General features: G+C 40.5%; 2 protein-coding genes across 3 annotated transcripts in view; one reads left to right on the top strand and one right to left on the bottom strand.

Moving 5' to 3' along the window:
* Positions 1 to 1213, bottom strand: part of TXNRD2 (thioredoxin reductase 2) — a gene marked incomplete at its 5' end in the record, with an annotated part of 34141 nt that extends 32928 nt beyond the window's left edge. For both annotated transcript variants that reach the window (XM_082007641.1, XM_082007642.1), the window contains one exon: positions 1138 to 1213. In XM_082007641.1, coding sequence (XP_081863767.1) covers positions 1138 to 1213 — 76 coding nt within the window. The remainder of the gene's footprint in view (positions 1 to 1137) is intronic.
* On the top strand, positions 18 to 27267 carry COMT (catechol-O-methyltransferase; the record flags this gene model as incomplete). The annotated part of the gene is made up of 5 exons (XM_082007644.1): positions 18 to 38; positions 20102 to 20384; positions 22208 to 22401; positions 24389 to 24520; positions 27088 to 27267. The coding sequence occupies 5 exons, from the start codon at positions 18 to 20 to the stop codon at positions 27265 to 27267; spliced, it is 810 nt and encodes a 269-aa protein (XP_081863770.1).
* Between the last annotated feature and the right edge of the window lie 294 nt (positions 27268 to 27561).

Genomic DNA, 27561 nt, shown 5'->3' with positions numbered 1-27561 from the left:
AGAAACAGGCAAGGAAGATGGGAGAGGTATGTAAGAAGGTAAATATAAAAAGTACACTATTTTTTACAATTTATTATTGCTGATTTGGGTTTTCTTTACTAGAGCACTGTGTTTCTTCAGTATCCCAATGCATTCTCCAAAAATTGTTAAACTACGTAGTCTGGTTTTGTGAATGAAATACAGAAAATAAAACAATCCAAAAGAAGTAAGGAAATAGTTTAGATTTTTACACAATGTCCCAAGAAGCTCTTTCTACATGATTACACAGTTGCAGCTAGGATCCAGCATAGGTCTTCTGTCTCTGCATGACAGCAGCAAGGTCTACACAGCCTTTTCAACAGGGTCACCTTATCAGACTCACACAGCTTCAGCCTTGTAGGGGTGTGGTGGTCAGAGGGAAGCTGGCCCCTTCTGCCACCTCAGCCTCCCCACAGATCAGCCCAGCCTTCCAGAGGAGTTTTACAGTGGCAGAAGACCACAGGTGAGCAATAACTCGTTTACCCCCTGCTTTCAGAGCTGCCAGCAGTTCAGGGAGGACAGCCGAGGCCTACAGCATCCCCACACCAGCTGTGCCATCGTATGGTCGGGTGGCTTCTCTCGGCAGCTCAGGGTGGGCAGTCAGACTGGAAAGGCTGATACCCCCGGCCGTTGGAGTTCAGCCTAGAGGAAAGGTTTGCTGCCTCTCGCGCTGGCCCGGTACCTCTCCGGCGAGCCCCACCGCAGGGGCGCAGGAGGCCTTGCCCACTTCACAGCCACCTGCGGCCCGGAGACTCCCTTAGCAACTCAGGGGCCGCGGGACGGCTTCGACAGAGGCACCGAGGCGGGGATGGCTCCAACAGCCGTTGTGGATGGAGGCAGCCCGCTACCCTTCCCGCCCCGGCTCGGCCGCTAAAGGAGGAGAGTGGCGCCTGCGGGGGGGGGGGGGGGTGGCTCGCGGGGGTCGCCGATCTCCGGTCCCCACAGCGGTCGCTCAAGTAAGGCGGCCGCGGGGCCTCTGCCCGCCGTGCGGGTGGTGGGAAGGGCCCAGGGGACCCTCTTCAAGCGCTTTCGGCGTCAGGAGGAGAGGGTAGCCCGCTTCCCGCGAGGAGTGGCGGAGGCGCGGCCTCTGCAGGCCCGAGCCCAGCGGGCACCTCGTACCTGAGAGGGCTCGTACCGTACGGCACAGCCCCGACACTGCCAGGACACGCTGCCGCCTCTTCCACAGCGCCGCCATGCTGTACGGCAAAGAGCCTCTGCGCCGAGACAGGACCCCTGAGAGGCGACCGAGCAGCGCCTGAGTGGAGGGCGGCGACGCTGGGTCGGTGAGGGTGGCGGAGCCCCGTGAGGGCGGTGGGATGCCGGGGTGCGAGGATCGCCGCGTCGCGGGTGCGAGCACGACGCCCGCCCTGCGCGCAGACCTGAGGGAAAGCGGCAGCTTCCCTCCCGGCGAGAGCTCTCGCTCTGCCGTCCAGAGCTCCGGCTTCTGGAGTCGCTGCGAAGACGCTAGAGGCCTTTTGATAAGGCGGGCAGAGACTCTGGCGTTAGAGGAGCGCGTTTGCGTTAAAACCAGACGTTTGGAAGGGGAGAAAAACCCATGCTTTGCTTGACTGGCTTTCCTCTGAGATGCTGCTGCAAAAGGGGTTTGGGGAAGGCCTTTTGGGAAAGAAGAGGAACACAACAACTGCCCAGAACCTTCACCAATATTCAGAGCCCTGTTTTTTTCCCTTCTGAAACCGCATATCCCTTTGTAACAGATGTGGTGAGAGGTGGGCTGTAACAGGCCCTTCCTCAGGTGCAGCATGAAGACCAAACGTTAAAAACCTCTGAGAAGGTGGCTTGAATAAAGCCTCTCCTTTCCACAAGGTATTACAGGCAACACGTGATGTTGCTTCAGATTCCTGTGGCTAAGATACATTCAGCATTGAGAGCAGGCGCTAGGGTCTCCAGTCCAAGAGAAGAGGGCTTCCTCAACCAAAATGGCAGAGCTGGGCCTGTGCTACACATGTGCCACATGCCAGCAATTCATTAAACAAGGGCGATGCTGCTGACCTACTTTGGATGGGAGTTATTAATGCTTGTAATATATTCTGGCAGCCTAAGGTAAAAGGCCTTGAAGTAGGCATTGATCAAAACAATACCACAGGGAGCAAGGTCTTTCTCATTCTTGAAGTACTGGCTGTTGGCCTTTACTGAAGCACAGGAGTGACCCTGCCTGTTGCTGTATGTAGTGAGTTGTATGTGATAAATGCCACCGTAGCCAAATCAGAGTTTGGGACAAAGAATCAGCCGCTTTTTCTTGGGGAGAGGGAGCTGGTGACAGAACAAAAGTTTTAGGCAGTCATGGTTCAGCTGTGTCCGGAGCAGGGGCCTGGCTCACAAGGGGGCAGCATCCAACCATTTTGTTTCAGAAACCGTCAATCATCTGGTCCACAGTTGAGGAGAAATGGCAGGAAATTATAATACTGAAAAGAAAGTTTTGTAGAACTAACATCACCTCCAGGGTAGATCTAATTAATTTTTTTCACTCCATTATGTTTGAAAATACTATCACTTTAGTAAATGGATTGACAACTTGTCCAGTATCACTGCTGTTAAAAAGGCAAAACCCCTCTCTCTTGCCTCCTGCAGCACTGATCAATAAATCGTTGATTACCCAATGCATCAGCAGTAGAAAGACATGACTAGAGCATACTGAGAGGCCTTTGAATTAAAGAAACTTCAAGCATATTCAGATACTAATCTTTTATGCCTTTCAGGTACATGCATGCAAAGTTATTTTAGCTATTCATTTTAGCCAGTGTCCTGAATTGAATCAGGCAGTGTTGAGCATGTTCTCTTCACATAGCATGTAGTTCAGATATGTAGGATCAAGGGTAGAATTAAATCTCCCCAAACACAAAACAAGTTTATGTGAAGAAATGTCCCTGCAGCATTATGGTACTTTGCTAATAAGGAAAGGCCTTAAATGTAGCAAAGCTGTTGATAGAAAACATTACCTTTAAACAGCACCTACAGTGGCAATTTAGGAAAGAATTGGTGATAAATTTGGAGTAATGCTTCTGAACTCCCACAGAGATAGGATATTGGCCAAGTGCCCATTGTCACAGACGCATCGTACACTAGCATTACTGATTTCTTTCATTATTTTAGAGCTCAGAGTCTAAATGAACCACAACCTACGTGGCAGTAGCGAGATTGTAGCTTCTTTTAGATCCTAAAAACATCAACACACACCCTCTCTTTTCTAGCTTGAAAGTGAGTCAGTTGCTTCCCTTTGGCATCCTTCTTAAGTCATCTGGGAACCAGAACTATCCATAGCTGCCGCTGTGCCACTGGCAGACCCGTGTGAAGCTGCAGTGCCACCAGCCCTCTGGCTGTATCTCACAGCTAACGATAAAGCACTGTGCAAGGCTTTCCCATCAGGACCGCCATCTTTGGAAGAAAGTACAAAGTCTGTGTAACACCGCTCTGTGTGTTCTTGCGCATTCTCTCAAGCTGATCATTGGGACTGATAGAGGCAAATATCAGCAATGAGAAGTAGGTTTTGCCTGTGGTGACAATGTAAACATGAGGAGTGGCCAATGATACTTGCTGCAGTCAGCACTGAGCAGGTGTGTCTGCGCTGCACTTCAAAAATCTTTCTCAGGGATCAGAGACAGATTCTGGTTATCAGGTATGGTTTCTGATGTGTCTTTGGCTCATCTCCTATAGCTTTCTACTCTTTTATTTTAATTCTTTTGTGGCTAGCATTAAGCTGACCAGAGTAATGAGTGGTATACATTTTTTTACATATATAAAAAATATATATCTTAATTTATTTTAAGAAAGCAAGCATTAAGTCCTTTAGTGGCAAATACTTTCTAGTATCAGGAATCGTGTACATGAAGTATTGTGTTTCTGCAGTGAAAGCATATTTTTTTGAAACGGGATTAAAAAAAACCTTCTCACAAGATAGCTATCAGACTTAACATTGCATTGACAGAGAATTTTGTCAGTTGTAGCTAGTCATATTTAAAGTCATAAATTAACTTTATACATTAAATGTGGTTTGGTTTATTTCCAGGGAGAGATGTTTATTCAATGTACTTTAAACAGTGTGGTATTAAAAGGGCAAAGGAAACACTACTGTAATACATTTCAGAAATGTATATAAATCCATTCAACAAAAATAGGGCTTTTGTAAGGCATGAATTAGTTCTGTTAATGGGCAGACTTTCTCCTTTTGAATTTATTATAAGGACAGCTTGGAATTCTGTACTTTTTTCCTTCATATGAAATACCTTTTGCTACATTTATCAATGGTTTACTTAAATTCCTCCTCATGAAGACAACCAGGACCAAATACCTTTTCTACCTTTCTACTATTTTAGAAATTTTAGCTTTTCAAACACGTCTTCTTGTCTTTCCTGTTCTTCTGGCATGGTTTGCTTTAGGTCTTATGTTCCCAGATTAGCGATCTGGCAGAGTGGGGGAAAGAAGAGAGGTGTCAGGTAGATACCATCTTTAGAAGTCATCACATTGTTTCTTTTTTAGTGGGTGGAGTGGGAAATGGATTATATCAGAGGCTGCATTTTCTGGCATGACCTAATTAATAATTTACAGGATTGTTAGTCAACTGTACTGGATCAGTGGTTGAACTAAGAGGTCTCTGCATGAGGTAGGACTTTTTGGTTTCTTACCATCTCTCTTGTGATTGACTGTACTCTTTTTTTCTTTTGTTTTTGTTTTTTCTTGTTGCTCCTCTGCTTGTCTGTAGCCTGGTGTCCTTAGCATTAAGGAGGAAGGAGGAGGGAAAGAAAGAGTATGTGGAAGAAAGGCATGTCAAATGCTGAATACAAAAGCGGAAATGGTGACATAGTCCCTGGCAAGTGAGAGAACCATATCCCAGAGCTACAAAAAGGACAGAGTAAATGGTAGCAGGGGAGGGGTGGTCACCCATCCTTAGATTTTTTTCAAAGCAATGTAAAACCTTCTCATGATTCAAGTTGCTAAATATATGGATAGTATTCTAAAAAGGGGGTTATGCTGACAAGTGAGAACCCTTGTTTGAAGACACAGATCCTGGGTAAACAAAGTAGGTATTTTAACCCCTTTTATTTAAGGCTTCTTAACTGACTTGTGTAGCAAGAATTTTCCAGTATTACTTTTTGTTGGGCTGTTTGCTTACAGTCTAACTCTGCTGTATTTTTCTGCATTTTTGATATCTGCTTTTAAGAGCTTTGACAAATGAATTGTTAGGAGAGTTAAAAGTCAAGCTGAAAAGGGAAGAAAATTACTAATTTTGGTTTATGAGATCGAGGTGGTGATCAGATTTCCATATGAAACCTACAGAGTTTACAACATTTTGTTAATATAGGACAAATACCATATCCCATTAACTAATAATTTTTTATGTAAGGTCTGTAAATGTATCTAAAACAACTACACTGAGTAAGCTAAGAAAAGTACATGCATCACAGAATTACTCTAAATCAGGTCATAATTTAAATTAAATTTAAAAATGTAATTCTAAAGGAAAACCAACCATTCTAATAAATGCTAAGTGCCCCAAAAGGACATCTTCTTACAAAGAATACAACCTTCAGCTAACAGTGTTTCCTCTGCTGGAAACATTTGTGCATAGGTTCATAAACCAACAGAAATGGTTTAACATTTCAGCTTTGTTGTTATTTCCCCCTTTGTTTGCTTTTTTTTAAATTTTCAGAAATTTGTGTGAGAGTAGGTCTTATCGTTGTTCAGAATTTAATCTATACCATTTTATTTCTTAGTTCCTTAACATAGGATCTTCTGTTCATAGTTTGCCCTAAACAACTAATTGATTACAAGCAGGGGATAAAAAGAGAAGGAACAGATGAAGTTTCAGGTAACGCAAGTTCTTGACTTCATTCAAATGCTTCAACATATATTATCAAAAAATGAGGGGAGAAAAGACAGAAATACGGTAGACTTAACTGAGCTTGAAAGTTTTCATGAGGAGTTATAAAGTCTTTGAAGGCAGGAAGTTTTTTTCAGTCTACATGATAACCTTTTAAGATGCATAGTAAACACAAAATAGTCAAACTGCTTGTATTATCTGTTAAAATTTAGAGTGCAACTTTGCTGGCCATCTCTCTTGTTTTAGCTGTTTCCTATTTTAGATATCTCCAGGCAGTTTCCCGATTCATATATGGGTGTTGTTTCCTTTCTGAAAAGTCCTCTTTTGCATATTTCTCAGGGAAAAAAATGTAATTTGACTGTGCAAAACAACAAATTCACATAAAAGAAAATCCCTCCTGCTATTCTGAAAATGCAAGCTCAAAAGAATTTTCTTCCACTCAGTGTTTCACATGATCTGTGGGGTTTATGATAATGTGCTAGCTCTCCTGTCTCCCTTTGTTTAAGCCTTTAAAAACCAGCCTTTGGGCAGGATTATTAGAAGAAGGGAATGCCATTTGTTGTTATGCCAAGCATAGATTTACTGGGAAAGCTTTAACTCCGTGCTATGCACAGCAAGTGGGGATAGCACTGCCATGTTGCATCATGTGATTGCAGCTGTGTAGCCTCCATTTGAGACTGAGAGCTCTGTACATGAGCAAGTCTACACAAGTTTGTGCAGACAAATCTGAGCTTAACTCTGTCAACTGTCAGAGCAAGTCAGTCTGAACTAGCCAGTTACTCTGACCTGTTGCCATTCCTGAGATGTTTCTCCCAAGCTAAGACATACTGAGTCTCTATCTTTCCATAGATGTGTCCTGTGAATGCAGTATCCTGATGTTCTGCAATAGCAAATCCATCTTTTAAGATCTTGTCCCTACATAAAAATTGTATTACAGCGGTACATTTATAGCCCTCCACAGTTCTCTAACCTGGATGTATTAATATCAGGGTAAATTTTTACTATCTAGACAAGGATAAGTCATGTGAATAGTGTATAAATTTATGCACTCTGGAGTATGTAACATTGTTATTATCTTAGTAAAAACTTACAAACTATCCATACCTATATAGGCCCTGTTTTAGGCAAAAAGGTAAATTAAAGAAAAGCATAAGACAATGTCTATCAGCTTACCAAAGAAACTTCTTTTGTAGAAAAAAATTACCTCGTAATAACGTATTACAAAATTTCAACTTTCTATTAACTTGGAAGCAACTTATGGACATTATCACACAGTTTGGGTCGTTCAACTAACTAAACCTCTGGCTTTATCTGTTTGCAGTTATTGCCATTCGCCATTTTTACTTATGTAATGAAATATCTAGACAACAGAAAGGGTTACTTTGCAGGCATAGCTTTTATCATACAAGTAAACAGTTGTGGGCAGGCAGAAGCAAGTTTGCTCCTCCCATGCTTCTTGCCTGAAGAATATGATTCAGCTCAAAGTTAGAAGTCCTTTAGAAGTGTTGTCATGGGACACTGCTCAATCTGGTAAGTCTTGGCGCTAATTTACACTGCTAAGAAGCTGGGCTGATACCACCCACCAGTTAACAACTAGCTATAGTTAACTGCAAGGACGTCTCCAAAGAATAGATTACATGCTTACAGAACCAGGTCACTGCACAGAATAAATTCTACTGTTTTAAGCTCTTTTCTCCACAGCCCAGCAGTAAAAGAAATTCTCAGTTAATTTTAACTGTGGGTGGCATCAGGGATTGTGCAGACACAACCTGTCATGCTTTCACAACCAGCTTTTGACCAGACAGGAAATGACTGTCAGTGAAGCTGGAATACAGTATTGCTTATTTCATTCTTTGTTCTGCTTGATGTCTGGATTATAAGAAAATATTTGTTGAGCTAAAGCTCTGTTATACATGGAAGGGGTACTTCAGAGTTATTCTGTATTGACATTGGGTACTGTGCTATATTGCAGAGTCTTAGTTATGTTTTGTTTAGAGTTGCTAAAACCACTTTGATCTTCACCTACCCCTTTTTCCCACAATTCTTTATTCAATTAATGCACTTAAAAATTTTTATTCTTCTCTTGTCGTACTCTCAGGTAGTCCCTATTTCTTTCAAGGACATCCTCCCTCATGTGACAAAGCTGTTTTCAGATCTTCAGCTCTTGTTTCTGCCACATTTGATACAAACCCTTTCTTTAAATCTTTAAAAAGTTTCTAGGCTAGAGCTTCAAACACTCACTGACTAGGTCTGAGTTTTGTAGTGAGAGTACAGCAGGAAACTACTAACATGTTGTGTTTGGTTTTTGGTTTTTCTTATTTTCTTTTATAGTGCAATTTAATTGCAGCTTGATTATATTGTTTCCACCTCAAAGGAAACAATATAGACAGCCAAGCTGAGAACGAGGTTTACTAGAATAAGCCTCTTCTTTTATCTCAGAGTGGTTTGTAGCAGAATATTTTTCCAGCTAGGAGCTATAGAAATTCAAATGTACTGTTTATAATGTATTGATTGCACCTCGTTCTGTAGCTGCTGTTAAGCAATTTGCTATACATGCCTCCCCTCCCTCCAGCAGCACTCTATATTTAACCCACATGCCTAGGTCTTGTTTCTACGAATTCTCTACTGGCTGTAGCATGCCACATCTGAGCTGAAAAAAGAACTAAATCCCTTGGGCCAAATTCATTGGAGTTGCTTGACTGAACACAGTGCATTTACACTGAGGACAGATTTGGCTCATACCTGACTTTGTCAGCATTCACTGTGCTGTAACTAAGTAACAAGAACACTGTCATTAGGGGACAGATGAATAGCTTTCTCTAAGGTTATTAGAGCACTGAGCACCTTTAAGGAGTGCAGAAATCTGTGAAAGGAGGAGTTGGGGAAAAGGACACTGCTCCTTTTAGAGTCTGTGTAACAGAACTGATAAGCTATTCCTGTGATGTGATCGAATGTGACTGAATACTGAAGGCTCTTGGACTCTTATTCCATAAAATCCACATCAAAGCAGCACAGGAAAAGATCGAGAGAACAGCTTCTGCTGTACTGAGAAAGGTACATATTTGTATTTTCTTATTTCTTAGACTTGACATGATTTGTTATCTTAGATAATGTCACTATTTTAAACAGCGGTGAATATGAAAGAAGTAGTGTTTTCCACATTCTGACTGGTACTTATTGTCAGGAAGCCAGTCCGTGGGCAGCAACAGCTTTCACAGAGAAAGAGTAGGACATATTTCTGTGTAATGCATTTGTACTGTATTGTAAACCTTGACAGCTGAAAGAAGTGAGATGAGATAACCCCGACTAAATAGAAATGTAATTTATGGCTATAAGTATGCTGGAATTTGGCACTCATTTGTATTCAAGAAAAAGCTGAATGCAAGTCAAGCTTCAGTTCAGTCATATTTGAATGAATAGCTGCTTTTATAAATGTGTTGCTGCAGCTGTATTTTATGGGGGTCTTCATTCTCAAGAGAGAGTTCTGCTACAGCAAAATGTCTGTGAAGAACAGACAAAAAGCTAGTACTTTTGCTTGCTAGCCCTGTTGCTGCTTATAGAGTATCTTTCTGATGCCCTTTACAGACATTCTTCACCTTCTGCCCTTTAAAAACAAACTCATATTTACCAATACTGTCAACCACATGTCATACCAATGATCTCCATAAACAACCTTTACTCATCTCTGCACTTAAGCTTACTTTCTTCTGCTTACTCGGCCATGGACTCCTCTAACAAAGCCCTCAGGTTCAGAATCGTGTGCATTTGCACAGCATTGCAGTATTTAAATGCAAAAGAAAATTTTCCTGATTTACAGCTTTAGTTTGCATCAATGGAAAAAAGAGTTTAGCGACACTAACAACTAACTGCAAACAATTTACTTGTCACTCAAGTTTAGCAATATTTCTTAGCAGCCTGCAGCTGGTATCAGGTTTATCTCTGCCAGTCTCACACTGTTGTCTTTAAGCATTCCTTTGGGATCACTGGAATTAGAACTGACTGGGAATTTTCTGAAAAAACATAATTTTGGCAGCGGTCGTTGAAAACAGATCTTAGTGTGTGAGGCCATCCAGACCAGTTTTGCTAGAACTCTCTCAGGAGAGATTTCTCAGAAAGCAATTTCTAGCTAAAGTAAGAGTCACTCTGCCCACTCCAGCTACTTTTCTGGGGAGGGCATTCACTCAGGATTTGAGACCAAGGTCTCATGCTGCCTCTTCCCTTACAGTGCTTTGGTTACCTGCTGTTCTGTGGTGGATCCCACCTTGCCTGGCCTGTTAGAGCTGTTCACTTCATAGAAACAAGCCATCATTTCAGCAGCGATTTCCTTCCTACTTTTTCAGATCCCTTAGTGGGTGTCCTCACTACCAAGTTTCAGTCACGCATTTCCCCTGGCCTGAAGAACAGCTTGTGGAGAGTAGAAAGCTGTGCTGGGAGACAGATTTACACTAGATTAGCTGTTAGCCTTGGAAGCAGGGCAGGAGCATGCAGTGGGGATTTGGGACACTGAGGATTCAGCCCTTGGTCTTTGTGATATAAAGAGAGAATGTGAAATAGGTCTGTCATAGGTGATTATGCTGAGGACAACTAGCCATTTTAGTCTTTCCTCTTCCGGACCTTTCTCCCTACCTCCATTTGGGGCAAAATCATTCAATAGGAGCTTGTTTTACCTTGTGTTGAACATGAAAATCTCAGGTGAGAGAACCTTTACATACCAGCTCCTAATGTGCTGTCAGGGCAAAGCACTTTCTACTTTTAGCAGTCCACTGTCTCCCAGGTGGGATTTGTACAACTGCTGCGCTAACTACTGGCCTCAAACACTAGTACAAATAGTACAAATGCATCTAGAGTTCTGGAGTGGGAATAAGGACTATTAGAAACCAATGCTTCCAAGGGGTACCTGAAAGGGTCTTATTCCTGAGAAGCTGTCTTTGCTCAAGGCCTGGTAAAGTGCATTTCTTAACCTTGAAGAATTCTCTCACCCTAAGCTCTGGCTTTAATCATGCAACGTGTTCACTAGGCCAGTCTGGATCAGAATGCTACAGATCCACGTGAACCTGCTTGTTGGATGGAGATGAGGCCTCTCTGTGTGGCCAGTTTATTCTAAACCCCACTCTTCTTTATGCGGCACATAACCATTATATAAACCTTTTCCTTTTGGTGATAGCACCAAATACCACTAAGACAAATGCTACTATGAAGGGAGTTTTAAGTGGGTAGCAATTATCCTAATTGAAATCTATCTGGGGAGAATGGATTTAAACACCCTTATGAAGCTTAGTTGATGGGGCTCCCTAGTAGGCAATAGGCACTTTTCTGTTCTTTTCCTTTCATTCAGTAAGAAGAATATCAACCTGTATTTGTTTCCTTTCAACCTGAGAAGAGGGAAAAAGACAAGACAAAAGGCCCAGGGGGGAAAAAAAAAATCATCAGAACTTTGCATTTATAGAAGTCAGAATTTTTGTAGTCATGGTAGTGAAGCTAAATTGTAGTAACTTGAATAAAACCTAGGAAGAGGGAAATCTAGATTTCATGCAAGAAATACTTAGTGAAAAATTATATAAAGCCTGTTCAGCTTGTTTTCATGATGTCAGTGGAAAATCTGAATGTCAAACTCCCAGACTAAGTTTCCATTGACATACAAGCTATTCACATTTGGCAATATGCTGATTATTCTTCACAGTGTTGCACTCATTTGAAAATACATAAACAATAACGAAAGGAGGTAAAAAGATTTTTTTTTTGACCTTTAAAAGTACTAAAATATGAAGCTGTTGAATTGTGTTGCCCACAGCAACAGGATACAATATATTTGGCAGAAGTTAGTTTAGACTTTCTGACCAAAATACTCTGCCTTTTTCTTGCTCTGGGAAAAGATCAAGAAAAGCAAAATGCCACAAACCAGAGATTGCCTCATTCAAGACAGCGTAGGACAAATCATAGTACCATATGAATCATAGAATGGTTTGTGTTGGAAGGGACCTTAAAGATCACCTAGTTCCAACCCTCCTGCCATTGGCAGGGACACCTTCCACTAGACCAGGTTGCTCAAAGCCCCATCCAACCTGGCCTTGAACACTTCCAGGCATGGGGCACTCACAACTTCTCCGGGCAACCTGTTCCAGTGCCTCACCACCCTCATAGTGAAGAATTTCTTCCTTATATCTAATCTAAATCTACCCTTTTTCAATTTAAAGTCACTATCCCTTGTCCTATCACCACATGCTCTTGTAAAAGGTCCTTCTCCAGATTTCTTTTAAGGCCCCTTTAGGTGCTGGAAGACTGCTATAAGGTCTTCCTGGAGCCTTCTCTTCTTCAGGCTGAAAAACCCCAACTCTTTCAGTCTGTCTTCATAGGAGAGGTGCTCCAGCCCCCTGATAATTTTTGTGGCCCTCCTATGGACTCGCTCCAACAGGTACATGTGCTTCTTACGTTGGGGGCCCCAGAGCTGAATGCAGTACTCCAGGTGGGGTCTCATGAGAGTGGAGCAGAGGGGGAGAATCACCTCCCTTGACCTGCTGGTCATGCTTCTTTTGGATATGGTTGGCTTTTTGGGCTGCAAGCGCACATTGGCAGGTCATGTTGAACTTCTCATCAACCAACACCGCCAAGTCCTTCTCCTCAGGGCTGCTCCCAATCTATCCTCCACCCAGCCTGTAATGTTTGGGATTGCCCTGACCCAACTCTTTGAGTACGACCATCCAGCCAATTCCTTACTCAGCGAGTGGTCCATCTGTCAAATCCATGTCTTTCCAATTTAGAGACAAGGATGTCGTGTGGGACAGTGTCAGATGCTTTGCACAAAGAATCAGGAACGCCAGTCCCAGTCATGGCACAGCACAGATGTCCTTTGGCCTAGTGTACAGCAACAGACACTGTTAAAATATGCGTAGAAATGTGCTGACTCTTCTGCATTGATTTCACAATGCTTCTTAAACAGCTAATATGTCCTTACTAATATGCAAAGCCTCTGCATACTGTAGTGCATGAGCTACTTAAAGGCATAATTTCAGCAGAAGCTTTTGAAAAGTTTGAACTGGAGCCTTTTTAACCCTTTTCTAAAGATAGGGTATACACCTACCTCCTTCACACAGGTACATGCATGGGAGGGTTTAATCTGTTATTTTGCATGTCCTTTGTAAAAAAACCTCCAGAAAATTGTTTGCATTATTACATTATTCTCTCTGCAGACTTAACAGCAGTGTCTCTGCAATGAGTCAGGCCCTGTTGTCCCTAGTCACTCTATGTAGACCATTTCTATCATCCTCAATATCATCAGACAGATGGAGAGATTTTTTTGTGAGAAAAGGTTGAATGGTATAAATTTACCAAGCACTCCCCATTCACCAGGTATGTGAGCTAATGAAGTCTAAAGTAGATTCTAAACTCTTTAGCATCAGAATGCTAAAGTACTGTCTGGATGCTCGGAGACTCGTAATAAACTGTTAACCAACCAACCAGTGCTTGGCACTTAGATCAAATGCATGAAAAATTATAGCTAGATTGGATGTAACATCATCTTTCCTCAAAGGCCTGATTTGTCAGCAAGCTGAAATCACTTAAGGAGAGTGTTCGAAGCAATGTTTGTCTCCACATTTTCCCTGTTATTCATAAACTCAAGCATAATAATATCACAAAGGTGTTTGCTGTCTTAGTATCCCAAAATTGATCTCTTTAGTTAATGCAGATGGAATCACTTTGCCTTTCCTCAGGTGTTATCCATATATCCATAGCAGGGCCTTTTCTCACAAAGATTAATTCAGCTTTGCAACACCTTGAAAGTTACAGAAGTAGCAGTAACTTTAACTTACTCTTGTGGCAACAAAGACATAGGTAAGACAGCTCACCCAAGATCAGATCAGAAAAATACTGCCAAAATGAGACTCAACCCTAAGTGCCCTGACTCAGGATCACAAAGTTTACTCATTCCAGTCCTGGAGAATAGCAGTCTAATATACTTTGTAGAAGAGATTTTGTTGTGGTTATGTTTAGGACTTAATTGTCAGTACAAAGCAAAGCAATGTCAGTTTATCCAAGCTAAAATTGTAATGAGACGTTCTGTAATTAGGCTTATAAGCATTCACCTTGATTAGAAAAATGTTCTATCAAATAGTTTTCAACATACCAGGTATTTTAATACCTGCCATCTCTTATTTTTGCATCTGTAGGAAATGAGGTCGTTAGTTAGTCATAATGTAATGAACTAAGCTTAAGAATATATAAATAATCAAATTTGGTGCTTTTTTAATCCACTAAGTGTGAAACTCACTAAGGTATATGTTCTTATTACAACTCAGAGCATTTAAAGGTGCTTACTTTCAATATGTTTATTTTTCTTCTTAGTAAATATCAGGTTTTAGGAGAGGGAGGCTGTTTGGAATCTGAGAGAGAAACAGTAGCAACCAGTAGTTTAGATCAAATCTCCATACACCTTCCTCTGGCAGTGTTATGAAAACTTCATGCAGTTTTTATGAAACATTGAGAAAAATCTCAATTCGATTCATCTAGTTACTCAGAATTACCTTAAAAATTGATGTTACCAGTTGTTCTAATGCTTAGTTTTTCAATTCAGGGAATTCTAAAACCAATTATTTTTTAACAGTCTTGGAAAAATTTACCAGAAGCATTACCATAAATAACATTACTGAAAAATCCTTATTGTAACCTTTGGTGAAATGGCTGGAGTCACCTGTACAAGAATAAAGAACAGGATGTATTGTTTTGTGCTCCATCACATGGACATTTTTGTGTTTTTATAAAAACTGGAGATGACGTAATAGTAAGGGGGTAGTGAATCCCCTAACTTAACAACTATTGCTATAATAATAGATCCCTGAGTCTGAGCCATTCTCTTGAGGTTTCTTTTATAGCCATCGGAATGACTTAGGTATTTTATCTTCAAGGGCAAGCAAGTTGGGGCAGCAGATTCCCACAATTTGTGTTTGCCTCTCTCTTTGAAAGTGTCTTTTTAAATCTCTGTAAGCTGAAACAGAGGTAATCCCATTCTAATGCTGATTGTTTGATTATGGTTTGCAGCAGGGGAAAACTGCTGAACTGCATTATCAAGTTATGATTTGGTCTTATGAAACCTGCCAAAATTAGATGCATAAGAAAATAACACAGTGCTTTAGAAAGACTTGTCAGTAATTTGACAGGTTTGGGCATGAAGTTTTAATATGTTTTCTTTTAAACTCTGTCTTCTCAAAAATAGATTTAGTAATATGTGTTGTTCATTCCTTCCCATGATGTTATACCTCCAGTCTTCTGTTTATTCCCTTGCTGAAGTTTTCATTTTGCCTAATATTTTCCACTTCAAATTTTAGCTTTCAAAGAGAAGACACACTTTGTCATGGTGTTTCTAATGCACAGAAGAGGTTGCAGTGCTAACCTGTGTATTTGGAACCTCAGTACAAGCACTAAATAATAAGAGAGACTGCCTTGTAATAAGTGGTTGTGGGAAACTTGACTATGTGCAAGTTCAGTTTTATTGCATACTTAATGAATCTCATGAATCCACATTAAAGCTAAAATTACAGTTGCATTTTCTAAAGCTGTCATAACAGGACTGTCTCGTTGGTAGTGGTGTTTTAAACTGGCTGAATTACACACTTAATTTTCATATCAAATATTTTTCAGCTAAGAATATGAAAGCAATTATCTATTTTGGTACAGATTTTTTTTTTCCCTCTGGGTGCATGACCATCACTGATGCATCTTGCTCTTGGCAGCCTGCTTTTATAGTCTACTGGTATCACTAAATTTATTTTCACATTTAAGGTGACAGAAATTAAGAGGGACTAACTTTGAAAATGAAACTGTGTTTAAAAAAAAGGAAAAGAAAAACAAGATACGTCTGTTTTACTCCTTTTGAAAGTTACCTTCTCTGGAAAGTGGTTTTCAGGATAAATGCCTGCTAAGAACAACCCATACTGACAGTTTATGAAGGCATTGGAGTATTATACAGCAATAATAATACAAAAACCCCAATAGTTGAAAAACATTCCTTTATACAACAAAAGCAAGTGAACTTGTCTAGGAATGGAAAAAATCAACATGTACTGTATCGGTCATTGCTACCTGTGCGCAACCTCTAAGGATCTGTGGAGGCAGGTGGCCGCTGCTGTTACGTACGGTAGCATTCATGTGGGACTCAGAAGTGCAAAGATCTGATTGAGGCACGGTAAGAAATAGATCCCTCTGAGCACTTGATCATAGGAATGGCCAAGCTGAATCGCAGAAAGAATCGCTTAAGTTTTAGCATCTAAGACCATCCCCAAATCACATAGATTTGAGCTTAAATTTATAGCTTTTTTTTGTTGTCTTGACAAATACGTTACACAAAACATGTAAACAAACCAGTGCTAAGAGCCACTCACCAGTCTAGGTCTGAAGAGACACAAAGATAAATACAGGTCAGTATTTTGCCTTCAGAGGGGATTCTTGGGTGAACTTGAAGTGACAAGATTTCACAGCTGAAGATCCAAAATTTGTTTCCCAGGTGGCCCAGCAGAATTATCAGTTGTTGCCCTTTCAGACAAGCTAAAGGGCTGTCAGCCTGCTCATGGTTTTGCATAAGGAAAGGCTAGAAGAGATAGAAGGCTATGGCTGTCTGTGTTGTTCAGAAGCATATCCCAATTTACACCTTTTTGTCAAGCTAGTTGCATCCTGGTATCAGGATGTCACACTGCAGTACCTTCTGTGGGTCGCAGCAGCCTAAATACAATCTGTGCCTTTGCAAAGATAGGGCATGTACATCTCCAACAAGGCATCTTTCTCTGCACAAAGTACACTCTTAAAATGACAAAATCTTTAAAAGGATACTGCTGTTCAGGTAAAGGTGACAGATATTTGTTTTTTTTGACATTAGCTGAAGTTACTAAGAATCAGCAGGTCTAATCCAAGTTGAGTGCTTTTCTCTGCTCTGGCTAACAGAGACATGTTAAGAAATAGCATTTCACAGGCTGCAGACAATGGAGAAGCTGTCCTTTAACACATGGGCTTTTGAGCATGTGGTGTCTTGCAGTTTTGGTGTATAAAGCCTGTAGCAGCATGGGAAAATAAGACAACAGAAATCTGGTTGGCTGACAGACCCTTCCATGCCTCGGAAGCAATGTGAAAATGGAGGGGCAGGATTTTACTGTCAAGCAGGTCCTTTTTGTTAAGGTATAAAAAGAAGACTTCACAGTCTGTTCCCTGTCTGAAAAAGAAGTCTCCGCATTCCTGCAGGACAGGGAGTGGGGCTGAGTTAGCTTACAGATGCTATCTCTCCCTGTTTTGAGAAATCTCACCAAATGGTTTTATAACTATACTAAGTAATAAAGGAGGAAGCTGTTCCACAAAACATACACCACCTAGTTCTGTCTTGCAACTATCATCCATTCTTGCTATCTAACAGATCTTTGCAGAGCAGCCCCAAACACACTGGCAGAATCTCTTAGTGCCGAAGCACCAGCCTGTGGCAAGTTGTACTCAGAGAATGCCGAAGTATCCATTGTAACCAGAGGATTATGTCTGGCAGTAGTCTGAAAAAATTCTGACTGCCAACAGTCTTCAGTTCTAGAGGGACCTGAACATGTTTGGACTGCTACTGAGTCACTGGTATGCAGGGCTCACGCGGTTTCCCTTGTCTGGAGGCAGGAAGCTTAGATACTTGCTGGTGTCAGTAAATGATTTCTGGGCTCCATCCATTCACTGAAGTTCAGAATAATTGTCTCTCAACTATGTCAGTAATCCAAATCCATCAACAATGACCATACAATCAACTGAGCCATGAAAACCAAGTGAAGACAAGCCAAGCAAAGCTAGAGAGATATTTTTGTGTAAAACTAATGATATTTTCATAACCCAATCCAAGCTCTCAGTGGACAGATAATGTAGAACATCTTCATGTAGAACTAGAAAGAACAGAAGGTGCAGGACAATTGGGCCTGATTGGTAGAACTATTAGTGCATAGAAGGAAGGAAGAAAAATTGACATCCAGGCCTTCAGGGTCCCTGTTGAGGTAAAGAAGCAAATTCTTATTAGCTAGGAAACAATATACAGAAAGTCCAAGAAGCAAGATTTTCATGTGCTAATGATTCTGGCAAGCCCTGAAAAGAAATGTCTCAGGTCAGATTTTGCAAGGAAAGCATTAAAGGTAAGTATTAACACTGATGAATACTTAAAAGCAAAAGAAATAGACTTTTAACTGCTCCAAACAAATCATACTTGCTGTGCAACTAAGATAAGTGCATGGGTGAACAAACATTGGATGTAGTATAGGTTGAACCTATCTCCATGGAAACTCAGTCATCTTCTGAACTCAAAATGTGTTCTGCATGATGATTCAAAATTTAAAACAGTGGGATAGATTTCTCCCATGTGTAATATGTATGTGCCAAGTCCCACTACAGAATGGAGGTCTGACCACCCATAAAATTTAGGATTTTCCTGGGACAATTTTGGGGGATACAAAAAAAGGAAGCAAGAACAGGTAGGAAGAGATCTGGGAGAATATTTGGCTAGTCATATAGCCCTTAACCTCTGGTCTTGTGTAACTTAGGCAAAATTTTTGAGGATGTTGTAGCTCCTGTTGGAGCAATGGTTTTGCTGAACTCCAGGTAGGTGGAACATTAAGACAGGTGCAGGTGGAAAAGTGTTCACCGTTTTTAGCGAGCTAGAAGAGAAACACTTAATAGAAAGAATCAGAGACTAGAAAGAGCTGAGTGTCATGTTCTTTAAAAATAACCATTTAAAAACCAGTGCAACTCAATCCAGCCTGCCGAGGTTAAGAAATTGGTTCTGAATCCTTCACACCCGTGTTCAAATGCCTAATTAGACCTAAAGAACAAATAAACCTGGCATTCATTCATCCTAATACTAACTGGAGCACATTACAACTTGTGCTCTCCTCCCAGTGTGCAACTGTGACTTGTGGGAAGCAGAAGTAGAAAAGTGGAAGTGTTACAAGCCACATAATCAGACATGAGGTGTGTTTTGAGTTGTACAAGAGGAGCTTCACACACAGAGAATCCTCAGGCAAATCACAACCCTTAGTTTGGCACCGCCTCAAAGGCTAAGTCAATTCCTTAATTTTAAGAACCCTGTCTTTATCAGATCTTTTTGTGCTGTGACTCCTGCATGAAAATAAATGCACCTTCCTGTATACTGGCTTGTCTGAAATCCATCAGAGTAAATGGCTTTGATGGGATTTATTGCTTGAGCTGTACAGGGTGACATGCATCCCATCTGCTGAGCTTTATGTTCAGGTGCCCTAAACTCACAAACAGAAACACACACCACCCATGCTGCACACACATAGGCACCTGCAGCTATGACACTAAATTCCAGGGGGAGAATAGGCACCATCCCATCAGATAATTTGAGCTGGCCCACCAGAGAAGTACAATATGCCCTTTTGTTACATCTCTTCAATTACATGAGCCTGAGCTCGGCTCTCATTCAGGGATTCAGCTTTATGTTTTTATAACCAGTGAGAAAACATCCCCACTTCGTAAAAGGAAATGTATCTTTTGTTCTTGAAAGTATCAGCTTGATGGCCCACGTCAAAGGTTCTATAAGAAGGAAAAAGGCTTCTATTTTCTGTAAACCATTCCACCTGGGTACCTTTGCTGCAGGCTCTGGAAGGAAGGAGTCCTACTGAAACATCAAGCTCAGCTTCTCTGCAGAGCATGCAAGAATGGCAGGTACTGGCAAAGAGGTCTGCATGCAAGGAGTAACTCGCAACCTGCAGACTGATTCGAAACAGAATGTTACCTAACAGTGCCCAGTTTCTGCTGATACTGTGCTCAGAATTAATGTGTGGGACAGTCCACATTTTTTTACCAAGGCCAGCTTAGAAGTTTCCCAGTCCTCAAAAATTAGGAGAGTGGGATCACATGCAGGCTCCAATTTAAGATTTTAAATCGTTTGAAAAATAGTTAGAACAGATTCGGTCCTGAGAGGCTCCTTGTGCAGTGGCATGCTTAGAGCCAGGACTGAGCAGCTGTGTGGGGGAAGGGACCAGAGCATTAAATAAAGCTACTTGTTGACTGCCTGTAAAATTGTCTTCTAAAGGGGGTGCCACAGAACACCATCCATTACCAAGTGACAGAGAGTCGTTTTCAGCTACTCTGGACAATATCATAATTAAACTCTGTGTGTTCCTGATCAGTATGGTTGGTCATGAGCTGTTCAGCTTAATATTTACAAAAAGCATAACTCTCTCCTGTGCCACCTTAACCCTCGGCTGTTTTTCTCTTTCCTTCCAGATGCTGGAGAGCTCTTCAATCCTTTTGTTCATTGTCCTCCTCCTGCTTTTCATTTTGCTGCTTTTTGTGGTACTCATCAGGAAAAACGGCACTGCTGCCCTTATCTGGAATGAAATAATCCGGGAGAAAATAACCAATTTCATCATGAATCAGAGCAAAGAACAGAGGATTTTAAATTTTGTGGTGCAGAATGCAGTCCGAGGAGACCCCTGTAGTGTGCTGGATGCTATAGATAAATACTGCTCCCAGAAAGAGTGGGCCATGAATGTGGGCGATGAGAAAGGTAATTGCAGCAGGGATCAGCACTTGAAAGATCCTTCACGACTAGCACAGTACAGGACATCTTATTGTATTCACATGGTAATTTCATCTACTGCAAAAAAAAAAAAACAAAACCCAAAAACCACAACAGTCTTGTGGTCAGCAGAGTCATCCTGTAAACAGTAATGCATGCTTGTGCAGGTGACTCGGAGGAGGAGTAATTCAGTGAGTAATCCAGGAAGTCGTAGGACCAAACCTGGGTTTGTATGTTGTGTACGTTGCAAGTGCGTAAGCAGAGGGTGACAATTTATGGGAAAAAATCTAGGGTTGTGTAATTATACTTCAGTTCCTATATAGGAACTATACAGGTGGCCTTAAGGCATAATTCATTATATTAAGTACTTTCAAATCATTAACGGGAAGATGGTAAATTGAAAAAAAAGGTATTTTAAACTATATGAATTTTGCATATGAAAGCATAAATTGTAAGTTACTGTTGAAGGGAGAAATCCTACCCATGTACTACAAAAAAGCAGCTATTAGACATTATTGCTACTTGGCGAGTCAAATCATCTTGTTCCTGCTTCCTAAGGGAAAATACCTGGACAAAACATTTTTTTGTTAGTTACAGGAAAGTGACATTTGTTTCAAAAAAACTGTAATGGCAAAATGTTAACATGTTCCCTTATGAATTAGACACAAAAGTACCTCTTGCTGTGAAATTGCAGGGGAAATTTGCTTAGTCTGGGATTAACATAGCTAATGAAATACAACTGTAAGCATTGGAATAAAAATGCTTCTCTGTCATGGATACATTTTGTGAAACTAGCTCCTCTGCATACCAGGCTGGGGTGCTTAGGGCAACAGAGCAGTAGGTGGTAGCTGAGTGGAATTCTTAAGTCTCTGAACTTTAATCATTTGGGATTATATTCTTAAAAATTTTGCTCCAGTTTTGCTCTGACAAGATGAACTTTCCTCAGATAAGAGCCATCAAAGTTAATGCATCTTTAGTTCCAAAGATATCAAGAGTGACCACATGATCTCAAGATGCAAGCATCATCAACACACTATTCATAAACAAATGACATCCAGGAAAATATAATGTAATGAAATGTATATGTACACTGAAAAATGTCATGGCTCAGTGTAAAAATCCCTTCAAATAGTTTTTCAGGTTAGTTATCTAGTTTCTAGCCTTTAAAGTAAGAGGAAACAGTTTTCTCACAAATAAATCCTTTTCTTCAGAAGGACTGAATATAGTACACCGTCAATTCTTTTGGGAACATTTTTTTGTTGTTAACAATTGACTAATGTTTTCCATCCCACAAATTTATCTAGTGAATCCAAATATTTTGCAACTTTATAACTAGACTTTTCCCTTTAAAAACAAGTATTTAGGATAAGAAATTTTGTATCAGACTACTGCATGCAATATTTGCAACAAATATGAGCGCTCAGAATTCAGGAGTTATATATTTCACAAATATGATCAGTTTCTGCAACAAGTTCTTGGGAAAAAAATGCTGCATTTTTCCCTTGTCACACTATAAATATTTTAGTTAATTTAGGCACTTCCTTACTCAGAAATGTTTATATTATGAAACTAAGTAAGATTTTTTTAGTTGAAAGTTTGCATTTTGAAAGTTACAATATCTGTGATTAACTTGATCACAGATAAGCCAATTTACAAATGATACAGTATATAATTTGACATCAACCCTTAATTTTTGAAGGTCCTGAGCAACTGAGTACATGGACTTTGTAAGTTTCTTGTCACTAACTTGCTCTTCTGTATGTGAACTAGTTTGATTTTGTCAAAAGTTAACCTATTTCCATTTTATTCAGGTTTAATTCTAGACAAGACAGTGGAAGAAGTCAATCCATCAGTTGCACTGGAGCTGGGAACATACTGTGGCTACTCAGCAGTTAGGATTGCTCGGCTACTGAAGGAAGGAGCTCATCTTCTCACTATAGAGTTCAATCCAGAATTTGCTGCTATAGCTAAACAGATGATTGAGTTTGCTGGAGTACAAGATAAGGTAATACCATTTGTCTCTGGTTGGTATGAGGAAGCAATACATGGAGAGTGGGACTTTATCCATAGAAACAACAATAATAGGTTTAAATTTGTTTTTTACTTGTCAAGCAACAATGACACCCTAAGTATTTGGGAACATGCAGAATTTAACCATCAGGCTACTGGTGTCCATGAAGAGGACCAAGCCTGTCTGCTCTTTTGTACACACAGTGCAAGTGAGCTAAATTTGTTAGCATCAGTCAGGTGTCCAAGTACAATGGAGACCCAGCTGAGAGTCAGGGTAGAGGTTGAGGCTTATCAAGATGTGTGTGTGGGACCAAAACAATCACAGCTGTTCTTCAGAGTTCTTTGCTGTGTGAGTCAGGATGAAGATTCAGAGGGGCAAGACCAGAAATAATCATATACATCCGTATCTCCTTAACACTTTGAAAGCATCTTCCAGTTTGGCCTCTTCACTATTCACCGGTTAGTACAGTAGACAGGCCATTTGCTGAGAGCTATTTTCAAAACGCATAGTGACTGTAAGAGTAATACAGACCTGGAGGGAGGCTCCAGAGTCAGTTATTTCACTTACTATAGTCACAGGACATCAGTACACATAGTCCTTTTCATAAAATTAGTAACCACTACTGCAAAACTGGTTAGATTTACTGCCATTATTGAACTGCAATACTGCCCCACAGATTCCTCCTCCTGATAATCAGAAGCCTTTCTATGATTTCTGTCCAACATTTATGCATAGACATTTTGTATTCTTTTTTTTTCTTGCCCCCATAGTCCTTACTAATTTTACTAGCTTCATACCTAGTTACAGTCCCTGACCTCTCACAGCACTACAGCTGAGGACTTCACTGTTACCTCCCAAAAGCTAGAATATTGATTTTTCTCTATATAAACTGAAAGTTTCAAATCAGCGTCAAGACTGAGTACAACAGAAAACCGAACCATATTCTAATTTGTTACAAAAACTCACAGTAAGCAGTTATATTATGTGCAGTGGACTTCAGATGAGATGTACTTACCCAATTCTAGTTGGTCACAATATATATACCTAAATTTTATGCAATCTGAGGTGTTTTGACTCTGTACGGTTGGTTGAGATGCAGGTATTTCCAGTCTATAATCCATCTCAGCCCAAGGCAGACATCTATAGCAGGTCAGGGGATTCATGCCCGATAACTGCCTGTCTATTTGACTAGACAACTCACTTCAACATAGATGATAAAACTAGAGGAAATAAATCCCACCATGAGATCTTCTAATGTGTTTCTTAACTTCTTAAAGAGAACCTGAAGTACTAGTGACATCTAAAATTGCATTTTCCCCATCTGATTTAATCTCCTGATCAGCTATGAATCATAAACCAGACAGATTTCCTTACCACTTTTTTCCTCCATGCACAGTATATGGCACTTGCTTTACAAATCAATGCGCAGCAGCTTTTTTCAGTTTAACAGTACTTGTGCCAATAAACCTGCGAGGAAGATGTAATAGTCTCTGTCCTGCCTTCTCCCTCTACTGGCCATATCAATTTTACATGCTGTAGCCTCCAGCTTTATTCTAAACTAACCTGTTCTCTGTATTTTTTGCTTCTCTTGGACTACAAGATTCAACTAAGATGTAAACTAAAAAAGTAATTTTAATTACTTTTAAATTATGTTTAAAATGACAATTTAATTACTGGTTTCAACAGGAGAGTCCTGTGTTTCCAGTAAAGAATCACATTATCCAACAGAAACAATAGGTCACTTATTCTGCTATTATTTAAACAAAAACCACAAAACCACCGAAATCCGTATTTTGGAACATAACTGAGTTGATTTGTCAAAAAAAAATGGTACACTTGATCTAAGCCTGTGAAATAATTCCACTGATGCAATATTGAGCTATAAACAGGATTGCTGATGTCTGGCCACAATTTAAAATGAGCTGGAGGCGTGCGCTTTTTCTTAATGGTTCACAACTCATCAGATGGATTTGCATTTCAGGTAAAACTCCTAGAAGGCCCTTCAGAGGAAATTATCCCCCAGCTGAAGAAAAAATATGAAGTGGATACTCTGGATTTTGTCTTCCTGGACCACTGGAAAGACAGATACACACCAGACACCATCCTGCTTCAGGTCAGTTTGCACATTTTCAGTGTTAAAAGTGAAGTAGCAAATGCCTTGATGTCTGTGAGGCCTATATTCTTCATAAAGGACCTCATCCTCTGTAAAATGAGTAATGGCAGCCAAAATAGCAACCTTACAAGAAAAGAAGATCTGGGGGACAAGCTCCCAAACTTTTGTTACGGACAACTGCTGACACTACATAGCTCGGGACTTGGCAAATACTGTTGAACCATTTTGTTTCCTGAACAAATGGGTCTGCAGTAGAAGTCCTAGCTGGAGGAGTGCATGATCTAGGTCTTACGATCCCTAGGAGGAGTGTCTGCATGGTCACTAACTGGAACACTTGACCCAAAATCATCCTGATCCTGGGAGCAGGTGAGACTTAGTACCTGCATATCCCAGCTCCACCTCTCTAATTTCATCAATATCCCTTTTTTTGCCTGGGTCTATAGTGCCAGCAGAGCCTTTTGGTGAAATACTATTTTGGTAGCACAGCTGGGTATCATCTTTCTGTAAGTCTTTACTCCACCTAATTAATTGGCTGCAAAGCAACTTTTGGAGGAGTACAGACTGCCCCAGTCAGGCACTTGCTAGGGAAGTGCTGTCCAACTTTATCTCCAGCCCCAGATGTGGAAAAATTGTGCTCATTTCTTCCTAACCCACCTTAACCATTACTGTTAGCATTACAAAGCAAGTTGGCTGTAACAGGCAATGAATAGGTGAGATAACTACTAGAGGACTTCTGGATAAGAAGGTATTTTCAAGTGTTAAATAACAGAGATTGACAACATCTGTATCTATCAACACAACACAACTCCCCTAGCTTTGGAGCTGCAGGCTGATAAAATTTTCTACAACTGCTTAACTATTTGTATGGAAGTGTCATTTTTCAATTATTCTCTTCACGAATAAATGCACTTTTTTGAGGCTGCCTCTTACATTGAGAGCCTGCCAACTACTTCCTGACACCTGCTTGAGGACTACAAAATTATTTTCTCATCCAGGCTCCCCTGTTTTCCAATTTCAGCCCTATCCTCCAGATAGCTGTTTGAAAAGGAAATTTGTTTGGGGTTATGAACAGCCAGTACTGAATTTACACAGCAGTAGCTGAAGAAAATGCTCCCTCCCTACAGTTATTTTGTACCCAGAGAATGTTTTCTTTTAAACTGGCTGTCTAAGGATGACTGAGCTCTTTCCACTGGGAAGAGCTAGCACATCCTTATCAGAGCTTAACCTTCACAAACACAGCCAAAACAAACGGGTAGATTAGTTCCCTTGTAGTGGTCAGTCTGATGCAACTGTGATACAAAGGTGCTTTGCTTAAAAAAACATACAAAGTTAAAAGGAGAAAGATGAAGAAAAGATCCCCACGTTTTCTCAGATGTTACAAACCTTCTAACATGCAATTTTGGCATGTATTGCAATATGAATAGTGAATATGAAATATGGATATAAAATATTCAGATGAAATATATATTGAAAGTGGCCCAGACAGCATTCCTTTTCATGTATTTCTACAAAAGCCTGACACAAAGAGCATCTGAAATCCTGACGACCAGTGGAAAATACAGCACATTGTCATTTGCGGGCTTCTATAAGCTGTGTGATAGAAACAGGCCGGGGGATATTTGCCACGTCTCTAAAATTGCTTCTACTGTGCTGACTGGTGTTCAGTCACCAGAGGCAAAAGCAGTAAGCTAAACAGCCTCCACAGTACACTCATCAACAGGACTTCTCTAATATACGGAGAGCAACAAAACCCACCCCATGTTAGAGGCTACAGCTGCTGCCTGTAACCACAGGATAACAAACCAGCCTGATTAACTTCAGACTTTCTTTTTTAAAACAGCTGGTAAGCTCAGATAAGCAACTTCTACTGGACAAAAATACCAGTAAAAATTAGGTTTGTAGGTTTACTGAGGATAAACATTGCATTTGAAGTGAATATTGCAAGTTAATTATGCCTTGTGGAAGTCTGTCAGTGATCTTCATTGTGCACAAACCCTGCTTCATGACCAGCTCCTGAACAAAGCTGCAGGAAGTTGTACAAGATGAAAGGGAAACAAGCGCAGAAAATTTATTTTATTCTTTTAGTGGTTTTGGAGTTTGACTGAGACTGACCAAAGCAGACTGGTACATGCCAGCCTCTCAAGTGACCGTAAGGGCTACTGCATTTTAATGCCATATTAAAAAAGTTTTCAAAGATTAGGCATGAGAGCCAAACCAAAACCATCTTACTGATCGTGTAGACATAGTTGGAAACAATCTGATCAGCAAACTGCACACCTCCACTGCACTTGATTTGCTATTTCAGAACCTGAATGACCCAAGGTTATCAGCATCTCTAATATTCTACTGATTATGTTAACAGAAAAAAGTCAGCATATTAAATACGAACACAAACATGATCAGAGAGTTACTCAGCTTCTCCCATCTCTTTTCTTCCCTCTAAACCCGTAGTACAATGGATTTTTGGATGCAGGCGCTTGAATATGACATGGTTAACATGAAAGCACATTACATTCAAGTCAATATCTGCTTAACAGCCACCATGAAGCAATTTCTCTTCTTTCTAGGAATGCAACTTGCTGAGGAAGGGCTCGGTGGTTCTGGCTGACAATATCATCGTTCCAGGAGCTCCGGAATTCCTTAACTATATCCGCAACAACCCCCGTTTCCAATGCACTAACTACCCATCTCATTTGGAATATATGAAAGTGGAGGATGCTATGGAAAAGGCTGTGTTTTTGGGATAAAGAGAGCCATTAGTGTTCAACCTTTGTTTCAAATGATGTAAATGCAACTGCACAAGTTAACTTGTCCATGCTTTAAATTTTGGGATTTTTTTGTATTTTGGAGCCTGTAATTAAAGCAAGCGCTAGTGGAGATCATTTTAGACCAGGTGGAAACCAAGATCAGGAGTAAGTAGGATAACTGCTCAAAGGTCTGTTCCATTTTTTCACATGATTCAGCAAACCCAAGGTGATGCACATTGCCTTGCCTTGACCAACACATCATCGAACAACACAGTCTGTTATTTTCAGCTCAAA

The sequence above is a fragment of the Phaethon aethereus genome (assembly GCF_964289735.1).
Source record: "Phaethon aethereus genome assembly, chromosome: 17".
Classification (NCBI taxonomy): domain Eukaryota; kingdom Metazoa; phylum Chordata; class Aves; order Phaethontiformes; family Phaethontidae; genus Phaethon; species Phaethon aethereus.
This window is presented reverse-complemented; position numbering and strand designations above follow the sequence as displayed.